We start from the raw sequence: 11,072 nt of genomic DNA on the forward strand, positions 1-11,072 counted from the left end.
CTCTCTCTATCTCTCCCTCTCTCGCTGTATATCTCTCCCCCCTCTCTCTGTTTCTCTGTATCTATCTCTCTCCCTCTCTCTCTGTATCTCTCTATCTCTCCCTCTCTCTCTGTATCTATCTCTCTCCCTCTCTCTCTCTCTCTCTCTGTATCTCTCTCTCTCTCCCTCTCTCTATCCTGCTACTGTTCCCTCGGCAGTGCTGGCATTTCCTCGGTCTGCTAATTGAGAGAGGTGAGGAAAGGCTGTTCTCACAGTGTCTCTATTGCCAGGCCTCTCTTACCTTGACACAACGCCTGTCAACAGAGAAAACGACACACAGCTGACCCGCTCAGCTCCCAGCCTTCAATGAATACACACACGCTCTAACACACACAGGCACACATAGATTTACCGACGCAAACACATGGGAAGGCAACACACACACATACAGGTATTAACACGCACAGTCGAAAGTACAGTACATTCACACACACACAAACACACATAGATGAAAACACACTTTGGGACAAGCAGAGGGTCATTTTGAACAGGCTATGATGTGGCAAGACAAGCGACAGAAGAAAAGGTATTGCATTACCCTCATGCACCCTCAAGAGGAGCGAGAGAAAGAGAGAGAGAGGGAGGGACTGCCGAGAGAGAGAGAGAAAGAAAGAGAGAGAGGGAGGGACTGCCAAGAGGAAATGTGTTTTGAGACAGAGAGAGAGAGAGAGAGAGAGAGAGGGAGAGAGAGAGAGAGAGAGAGAGAGAGACTGTGGCTGAGGGAAAGAAATACTCCCAGAAAGGCACTCATTCGTTTATCACTTCAATTATATACATATGAACACCCTCATTTCTTATTACGGATATTGATTTATCAATATAATAGAATTTATTTTCTTTATTGTAGCTTCAATGCATTCTCTTTTAAAGCAGAGAGCAACATTTCTCTACTTGTTACCCCTACCCTATTTTTCTGCCTTGTTTGTATGCGTGTATTAACATGGATAGTCTGCCGTGTAGCACATCATTGTGAATCCCCCCATACCTCATATCATCCTTGAATCACAGATGAGCTACTATTCTATTGAGCAGAACATCATTACCCACCTTATAGTCATGAAAACCACTACACACACACACACACACACACACACACACACAGCCTCTAGACTCCCCGTGGAACCAAAGCTCCAATTCCACCCCCAATTCCCCTTCAACCTACCCTATATGAAGGCTCCATTTTCTACCACACACACACACACACACACAAACCCTAATACTTGAACAAATACACAAATATTGAAGAACATCTCATAAACCAAATCTCTGCCATTTCCTAACCCTCCCTCCGTCCTTCCCAGCTCCCCTCCTTCCCAGCTTGATCCCCTCCCCCTGTGCTCTCCTCTCCTCTCCAGCCATGGTCAGTGCACAGTAGCATGCTCCGCAGCAGAGAGAGAGAGTGGAAAAAGAGCAAGCGAGAGAGGCAGGCTGCTGAGGCGGGGCAGATAGAGGATAGACACAGCTTCATTACCTCTGCTAGGCTGCCAGATCCCCACAGCTAGCCAGGCACCGGGCCGAGGGGCTCACACAGCCAAACACATATTTAAGAGCTTTACATTCCCATGATGCATGTCCCCCAACCGTCTTTATGTAGGGTAGGTTGAGGGGGATTGGGGTAGGAATTGCAGCTTTGGTTCCACGGGGGGTCTAGTGTGTGTGTGTGTGTGTGTGAGTGTGCAGTGGTTTCCATGGCTATAAGGAGGCTAATGATGAGTGCGTGCATCTGTCTATCCGTGTGTGTGTGTGTGTGTGTGTGTGTGTGTGTGTGTGTGTGTGTGTGTGTGTGTGTGTGTGTGTGTGTGTGTGTGTGTGTGTGTGTGTGTGCCTTTACAGCATTCACATTTGAGCTGCTAAAGGACGAGGAGTGAGCATAAATGTGGAACTGAACCGTATATTGAAAGGTTTCATTTGAACGACTTGGCTTCCTACAAGAGGCACTTAACTGACCTTCCTATCAGCCCACAGTCAATTACGAAAGGCCACTCTGAAACGGCTCACAATAGGCATAATAGACCTTAAACGTATGTTCTCCAAACAACGACCAATTGACGTGAGCTAAAAGCCAATGTGCGGACAAGGACGAATTGATCAATGTCCACACAAACAAACCCAAACCAAACGCCCACCTGTTGCTAACTGCTCGCCTATTACGATGTCCGGAAAGTCTGAATTGTTTCCTAGCGGAACAGTGAGCACCTCCGAGGCAGATTTCTGCCCAGTTTAACCCCTGACATTTTCAAAGAGGTTCATTATCCATAAAGTCAGAATACCTGCAAAATTCTTAGAAGCTTCATAATGCACAATAACGCCTCATAAGGTATTTTACACGTCCTTATAAAGGCATTATATATGTGTTCCTCACAACATACAAAGTGTTGCCTTTTAATGGCTACATTTCCCTGCCAAGTACACAAGTCATTTCCCTCTTTAACAGTTGCTGTTTGATTTACCATCTAGAGGGGTAGTGAGATAATTGACCCGCCCTGTGTTTTGGAGAGTTGTGTTTGTAATTAGACATGGTGCTTCCCAGGAGGATGGGGGCTTTGGCTGTGCCTGTACACCTTCAGTAGCTAGATATAGACGCCACATAGGCTAGATATTCCAATAAAAGCTGTTGTTTCCTAAACAGAAAAGTGTAGATTCATTTTTGGCTGCTGTATTCGTTAAAAGAAGCTCTGTGGTCTCAATAACCTATTCTTATCAGGTGAAGGAAAGATTGGGTATTTTCCCAGAAACAGCATGATAGGAAATGTGTTATTTATATGAATGTTTTGTAATCCATTGGGCATTTTGAATGGCCATAGAGAAATAGCGCAGTACTTGAGTAAACACACACTCTCTCTCTCTCTCTCTCACACACACACACACACTCTCACAGAGCGCCTCCGACTGTGGGTTCCTCTCTTCCCTGTTACATTGGAGGATATTTCCCCTCCTCTAAATGGCCGTGGCTCTCCCTAAGTGTTCCACTGAACGATGCTCCCTGGGTGTTTACACACAATTTCATTTGCTGAAAGCACTCTGTCACATCTCTGTTAGCTCCACACACACCACCACCACCAGCAGCAGCAGCATCACTTCACAGAGAAGCTAAGGAGTGGCCTCCCTGGCTCACACATTGGGTTTTTATTTTAATTCCTTTTTATATATATATATATAAATTCCCCATAAACTCACATTGATCAATCGTCCTGTCTCAGACTTCTATTCATAGCTTTTTCTCAAAATGAATTTCAATCTCTGCGTTTGAAGAACCCAGTGACTCGCTCTGCCTCTGCAGTAGCTCCGATTCCAGCTAAATATCCAACTAATTAGCTTTGTACCCGTCTCTGAGTTGAGTTTGTGTGTGTGTGTGTGCACGTGTGTGTGTGTGTGTGCACATGTGTGTATTTCAGTAGCTGTTCTTTGTCATGATTAAAACCTCTGGTCTCCCATTGCCAAGCCGCTCTGGTTTGAGGCTATAACAGCTGATTCATTAGGGCTGTCAAAGTATGGCTGCTGCTGCCTGCCTGCATGGCTGGTGTTATGCTTTTACTCGGAGCCTCAGTCAGTCAGAGTAGCTAGGCCCACTGGTGTTAGCGCTACAGGGACATAAATACATCAAGGCTGCTACTGCGTCTCCTCGTTCCCCAGACCCAGCCATTAGCCGGAGAATAAACACTGCTCACACAGATTCCAGCGTTTGTCACCCTGACGCCTTTGATGGCCCCGGCCCCCAGCTCCGAATGGCTCCGGCTTTTATGCTTTTCTCACGCTGTTGTAGTGTCAGTGGCGCACAAAAAAAAAGACAAAGGCAAGAGAGGAGTTTTTTTTACTGGAGCTGACTGATAAAGAAATGTGGCTTGTTAGGTCCTTTTAGTGGCAGACTAGCGAGTGACAGCTGACCGTGTGAAAAGTGAGGGTCAGGTTCAATCGAGATGTCTCCTTGAGTGAAGACGGCGGCACAAAAAAGTCCAGTTCCGACAGACAGCCTTTGTTAGGACTGAGGTGCCATTTTGGTTAGACAAAGAGGCAGCCATTTTGGTGCCAGTCAGTCTTCGCTAGTGTCCAACTGACAGGAAACTATCCCTCTACGATGAATCATCCTTCCAGGAAATCACAATTTCCCTGTCACACCACCTAGTGCCTCAAATTACTATTATATGGCTTCCCATTCAAGTTCCTCCTGGGGTTTTCGTAGTAATGGTGGTGGCGATGATAACGATGCACTCACATTGAATGCCAATGTGGACAGCCTGCCATAAAAAAAAAATTCAACCCCAACCAGCATATCCCAGCCCATCCAGAGTGGTGTGTGGTGAGGTTCGTTTCTAGGGCACGTTCCCTCAACTCTCAGTGGAGTCTGAGTGGAGTGGCTGGAGCCTGGTTTCTTGTTCTCCTCCTCCCATAGCCGCCATGTAGCCATGGAGTGTGACTGTGAATAGGAATGGCTCTTTAGAGAGGAGGGTTCGCTAGACTAGGTGAATATATTTCCGGATGTAGGCTGTGTCTGTGCGTGAGGGCAGGGGAGTTATCTCAGTCTACATTTCCACTTTAAAGGAAATGTTCAAACAGACAGAGTATTGAGTTTTCTCTGATGGTAAATGTTAGAATTCTACCCGATTAATTCACGTGCAAAACAGTGGTCATAGTAATCAGTGTGATGATGACTTGATTCATTCTGTCTGACTTGCATGTTTTAGATCATATTTGATTTCCATTTGTCTTCATTTGAATTGGGATGGCTGGAAGCAACAATCACTACACAGGCTGCTGTAATGCTTTATAATTATTTTTTTCAAATTACACAGACATCCTCCAGAACCCTGTCTTGGCACAATTTTAATTGATTTCAGCTTCCTGGTGGCACGTTCCATTTTTTAAAAGTTCTTCAATTGGGAAAAATACTATATATTTTTTAATAATTTTCAATTAATAGTAGACCAATCGTTTATTTGACAGTGGTACAAACGTGTTGACACTCTACTATGACAAGGCTATTTGGTGTGCTGTAGCCCATGTTGAGTTCTCTCTCTCTATTTGTTTGAAGTTGTACCACAGTATAAACACTTTTTGGTATATAAAATACTTTGAAATACAAGGACGCTCTCACCTTTTAAGTATTGATACTTAAGACACCATCCTTTTTCTGATACCCTCTGACCAAACCACTATTATCACTCTCTCTCAGAGCCTGCCTAGCTTTGGACCCTACCTCCTGGAGAAGACAGAAGTGCTGGCTGAGTACAAGAGGAAACTGCAAGATGTCAACGACAACTTTGTGGGTGACACCAACGCTGCCCGCGTGTTCATGCCCAAGAAACCAGTTCCTGCTGTGAAGGTGAGAGAGGGGCTGTCTGGATTACAAATAATACTTTGCTATGTCTTTATATATATTTATATAGGGCCACTGGCAGGTCGCCAGTTTTGAGACTCCCGCTTTAGTGTTTGTGATAGTACATCTGTTCCTAATGAAAGGGGTGTTGTGACCTTTCTAAGGTCATTTCAAACCAATAACAACATGGGTAACACTTATATCTAGTTATATAAACAATATAAAGCATTCCAGAGCATGTTGTTGTCGTTTCCTGTCCTACAGTCAGACTAGTACATTAACTAGCTTTGCTTGTTGTTGCTCACTGTTATTGCCAGACTAGTAGTAACTAACTGTAATTGTTGTTGTTGTTGTGTCCCCTGCAGGATGTGATCGCCAGGGCTCTGAAGCACATCGGGGCCTATGTGGAGTTGGACAACCAGGAGCAGGTGATAGCTCTGATCGACGAGGAGATGTGCATCAACTGTGGGAAGTGTTACATGACCTGCAACGACTCAGGATACCAGGTACTAAGACATACGCACATGCACACAGCCTTCTGGGAATGTGGTGTTTCTCAAAAGGGCATCCTATGGCTTACATAGTGCTCTGTTTGGGAAATAGACGTTGTCTTGTTTGTCCCCTCAACTTGAATGTAGCTCTCTTTTCTTGTTTAGGTAACTATCTTCTCAACTGGAGCGAGATATACGTACACAGTGCTGTAAAACTCTATTTGAGTAACCTGTTCTCATGGCCGGATGCTGCTGCACCGTTGTGGTCGCGTTGCGGACTCGTTTTTTTCTCCCTCCTCTCTTTTTTTCCTCTCTGTCCACCCAGTAGATCGAGAGGATAAGTTCTCTCTCCGATGGAGAGTCACTAATTGCTCTAATGTAATAGCTTTTTTTTCTGTCTCTCTGCTTCCTCTTCTTTTGCAGGCTATTACGTTTGACCCTGAGACCCATTTCCCAGTAATCACTGACAGCTGTACCGGCTGCACTCTCTGCCTCAGTGTCTGCCCCATCATCGACTGCATCAAAATGGTTACCAGGCCAACGGCGTACGTGCCTAAGAGGGGGCTGCCTCAAGCTGTTAATCCCGTTTGCTAAAGGCTAGACAACAGGTCTGTGTTCATAATGTGCCAAATGGAAGAAAAATAATTGAAACAGGGAGGGACTACCTGGGCTCGACCAATGAGAAATTGCCATATTGTTTCCCGTTGCAAAATGTTTTGAAATGTATTTTTTGTGCATGCTCTAATGAATATGACCCAGGCAATACCTGGTCACCGCAGAGGGGGGAGAAGAGAGAGAGGGGACCCGATGTCTACCTTACACCATTGATTGGCTATGTAATTGCAAAGAGTGAAAAATTACCTTTATTATGAAAACGAATAATTAGCCAGAAGCGGTAATTTACCTTATATTCCCAAGCCAATTATCCTGAAATAATTATACCGGACGCAAAATAGTTTGTGTTATTTCTAAAACAATGGCTCGCTGTTGTGGGGTTTACATTTTTGTCTGCCCTGCTGGGAGTTGATGGACATTGTGTGGTGAAGCGGCCATGCTTCAAGGTGCATGTGTTGATAATCATGTTCATTGATTATTATCTTTTGGACCAGTGGAAATTGTAATGCACTGATCAAAGAGGGATGAAAAGCAATCATGATGTAATGGCTATAGTTCAGTTATAAATGAACTAAGGGTTTATAGCAAAGGTTCAGGTGTAGTTTTAATGTCTTATTTGGTGACATTGTTTAGGAATTGATTTTAATGCGATATATCCTTTTAGACAATCATATGCCTTTTAGGTTGTATTAATGAGAGTAAAATATCTCTTTAGAACACGAATACTGTTCAGTTGCATTATAGGTGTAGACTGGTTTAATATAACGTATTCCTCTCTGTGACACTAGGGTAAGGGTTAAGGTTAGGGTTAGAGCTAGGGTAAGGGTTAAGGTTAGGGTTAGAGCTAGGGTAAGGGTTAAGGTTAGAGCTAGGGTAAGGGTCAAGGTTAGAGCTAGGGTAAGGGTTAAGTTTAGGGTTAGAGCTAGGGTAAGGGTTAAGGTTAGGGTTAGGGTTAAGGTTAGAGGTAGGGTAAGGGTTAAGTTTAGGGTTAGAGCTAGGGTAAGGGTTAAGGTTAGGGTTAGAGCTAGGGTTAAGGTTAGAGCTAAGGTAAGGGTTAAGGTTAGGGTTAGAGCTAGGGTAAGGGTTAAGGTTGGGGTTAGTAAATAGTTAGTTGAGATGTTACTGATAGTCTGTAGAGAATCTACAGATGATGGACTATCTAAATAAAGTGTTACCCAGATACCTACTCAATTATATGTGAGCTCTTTTAGAGAAAATTCTGAAAGCTAATTCCATATTCATAATTCGTGAACAGAATTGAAAAACAAAACATTGTCTGTTTATGATTGGAATAAAAAGCAAAACAATGCAACGAGTGTTCTCTGTTATGCTAATGCAATCTCTCCACAATCCCCCTTCTTTTCTCTCTTCATTTTTCCAAATGAATTCACAAACAAACACCCAGTTCTGTGTATTTGGGTAAAGCGTTAAATTTGAGTTAATTAAAATGCTATCGTTGCCATCTCTGGATAAGGGTAGTCGCTTCATGAAAGGGTATTATTTGAAAACTATTAAGCGTACTCGTTTGAAAGAGTGGACAGACATGCTGAAAATTGGGCATTTCATATTTTCGGATGTCTTAACGTAAACCATTTTAAAAGAGTAGAGCATCTCTATACTTCAGATGTTTTAACCCGACGTTAATCATTTCACAAAATGACCACGTTTGACATAGCAATATTCAGTCCTTGGTCCTGAAAATGTACCAGCCTTGCACTGAGGGTTATATGGGTACCATATGGAAACATTGACATTAAGAGAAAACGGGTTCATTTACCATTACTATTCAAAAGACAACAATTTAGCTTGCTCCCAGTATACTGTGTGCACCCTTCAAATACATATACATTGCATAGTCTATCCAGTACTGCTCCAGGAAAATGGTTGTGTCCAGAAAACCTTTATGAATCTACATGGCTTTTATTTCTTCAATGAGCTGGTATCTGAGGCACCAGCCTAAAGTTCAAACTAACACCCGAGGCCCTGTTCTCTGTTCCGGCAGCGAGTCTCCTGTCTCCATTTGGTAAGATCCGGCAGCCATTCACATTCCCTACCCAGCCACGCATCCTCTCTCCCTCACCGCCTTCATGCAGCGTCCCAGATAACTTCCCCTTCCCTCCCTGATTATAACTAGGAAATGATGTGTCTGGGCGTGCCCTTTAATCACTCGTGTTCAATGTTCATTGGCAAAGCCCTTCTTGCTTATGTATTGACTTGTCCAATCAAATCAAATCCAATTTTATTGGTCACCATACACATGGTTAGCAGATGCTAATGTGAGTGTAGCGAAGTGCTTGTGCTTCTAGTTCCGACAGTGCAGTAATATCTAACAAGTAATCTAACAATTGATCACAACAACTACCTAATACACACAATTCTAAAGGGGTGAATATAAATATAAGGATGAGCAATGGCCAAGCGGCATAGGCAAGGTGCAATAGATGGTATAAAATACAGTATATACATACGATATGAGTAATGTAAGATATGTAAACATTATTAAAGTGGCATTGTTTAAAGTGACTAGTGATCCATTTATTAAGGTGACCAGTGATTGGGTCTCAATGTAGGCAACAGCCTCTCTGAGTTAGTGATTGCTGTTTAGCAATCTCATGACCTCGAGATAGAAGCTGTTTTTCAGTCTCTCGGTCCCAGCTTTGATGCACTTGTACTGACCACGCCTTCTGGATGGCAACGGTGTGAACAGGCAGTGGCTCGGGTGGTTGTTAACCTTGATGATCTTTTTGGCCTTCCTGTGACATCGGGTGCTGTTGGTGTCATGGAGGGCAGGAAGTTTGCCCCCGGTGATGCGTTGTGCAGACCTCACCACCCTTTGGAGAGCCTTGCGGTTGAGGGGGGTGCAGTTGTTGTATCAGGCTGTGATATAGCCCGACAGGATGCTCTCGATTGTGCATCTGTAAAAGTGTCAGGGTTTTGGGTGACAAGCCAAATTTCTTCAGCCTCCTGAGGTTGAAGAGGTGCTGTTGCGCCTTCTTCACCACACTGTCTGTGTGGGTGGACCATTTCAGTTTGCCCGTGATGTTTACGCCGAGGAACTTAAAACTTTCCACCTTCTCCACCGCTGTCCCTTCGATGTGGATGGGGGGTGCTCCCTCCGCTGTTTCCTGAAGTCCACGATCATCTCCTTTGTTTTGTTGACTTTGGGTGAGAGGTTGTTTTCCTGAGTGCCCTCACTTCCTCCCTGTAGGCTATCTCGCCATTACTGTTGTGTCGTCTGCAAACTTAATGATTGAGTTGGAGGCGTGCATGGCCATGCAGTCGTGGGTGAACAGGGAGTACAGGAGGGGGCTGAGCACGCACCTTTGAGGGGCCCCAGTGTTGAGGGTCAGCGAAGAAGAGATGTTGTTTCCTACCTTCACCACCTGGGAGCGGCCCATCAGAGAGTCCAGGACCCAGTTGAACAGGGCGGGGTTGAGACCCAGGGCCTCCAGCTTGATATGACATTATGACCATATGACATTCTCCCAATCTTCTTCTGGATCATCCAAATGCTCTCTAGCAAACTTCAGACGGCCCGGACATGTACTGGCTTAAGCAGAGGGACACGTCTGGCACTGCAGGATTTGAGTCCCTGGCGGCGTAGTGTGTTACTGATGGTAGGCTTTGTTACTTTGGTCCCAGCTCTTTGCAGGTCATTCACTAGGTCCCCCCGTGTGGTTCTGGGATTTTTGCTCACCGTTCTTGTGATCATTTTGAGATCTTGCGTGGAGCCCCATATCGAGGGAGATTATCAGTGGTCTTGTGTGTCTTCCATTTCCTAATAATTGCTCCCACAGTTGATTTCTTCAAACCAAGCTGCTTACCTATTGCAGATTCAGTCTTCCCAGCCTGGTGCAGGTCTATTTTGTTTCTGGTGTCCTTTGACAGCTCTTTGGTCTTGGCCATAGTGGAGTTTGGGGTGTGACTGTTTGAGGTTGTGGACAGGTGTCTTTTATACTGATAAGTTCAAACAGGTGCCATTAATACAGGTAACAAGTGGAGGACAGGGGAGCCTCTTAAAGAAGAAGTTACAGGTCTGTGAGAGCCAGAAATCTTGCTTGTTTGTAGGTGACCAAATACTTATTTTCCACTGTAATTTGCAAATAAATTCATTAAAAATCCTACAATATGATTTTCTGGAGAAAAAAAATCTCATTTTGTCTGTCATAGTTGAAGTGTACCTATGATGAAAATTACAGGCCTCTCTCATATTTTTAAGTGGGAGAACTTGCACAATTGGTGGCTGACTAAATACTTTTTTGCCCCACTGTATCCCAGTCCACATGATCAAAACAACTGTTTGGGTAGGGTGTCGCCCAGTTCTCATACTAGAGCAGGAAATGTCCTCTCTATTGAGTAAAGGGGCAATCAAAGCAATACCAGCGTCCGACAGCCATTTTGACTTCTACTCCCAGTACTCCCAGTTCCCAAAATAAGGGGAGGGGGGATGCACCCCATTCTGGGCCTATGGGTCTTCAACACCCATCTGAGAAAGTTCACGTTCTGTATGCTTGCGTTCAACATGCTGTTGCACTCTATCCGAGGCGACTGGTTCACTTCAGTCAACCTACAGTACGCTTATTTTCACAAGTATTTTCACAAGTGCCATCACA

The 11,072-nt window shown here is 44.3% G+C and overlaps 1 protein-coding gene across 1 annotated transcript in view; it reads left to right on the top strand.

The window, feature by feature from the left end:
- dpydb (dihydropyrimidine dehydrogenase b) overlaps window positions 1-7,771 on the top strand; it is a 129,327-nt gene extending 121,556 nt beyond the window's left edge. The window contains exons 22-24 of the mRNA XM_065013343.1: window positions 5,210-5,359; window positions 5,719-5,859; window positions 6,268-7,771. Of these exons, the coding sequence (XP_064869415.1) occupies window positions 5,210-5,359; window positions 5,719-5,859; window positions 6,268-6,438 (462 nt within the window). The 3' untranslated portion in view covers window positions 6,439-7,771. The remainder of the gene's footprint in view (window positions 1-5,209; window positions 5,360-5,718; window positions 5,860-6,267) is intronic.
- The last annotated feature ends 3,301 nt before the right edge of the window (window positions 7,772-11,072 follow it).

This window comes from Oncorhynchus nerka, linkage group LG9b (genome assembly GCF_034236695.1).
Source record: "Oncorhynchus nerka isolate Pitt River linkage group LG9b, Oner_Uvic_2.0, whole genome shotgun sequence".
Lineage (NCBI taxonomy): Eukaryota > Metazoa > Chordata > Actinopteri > Salmoniformes > Salmonidae > Oncorhynchus > Oncorhynchus nerka.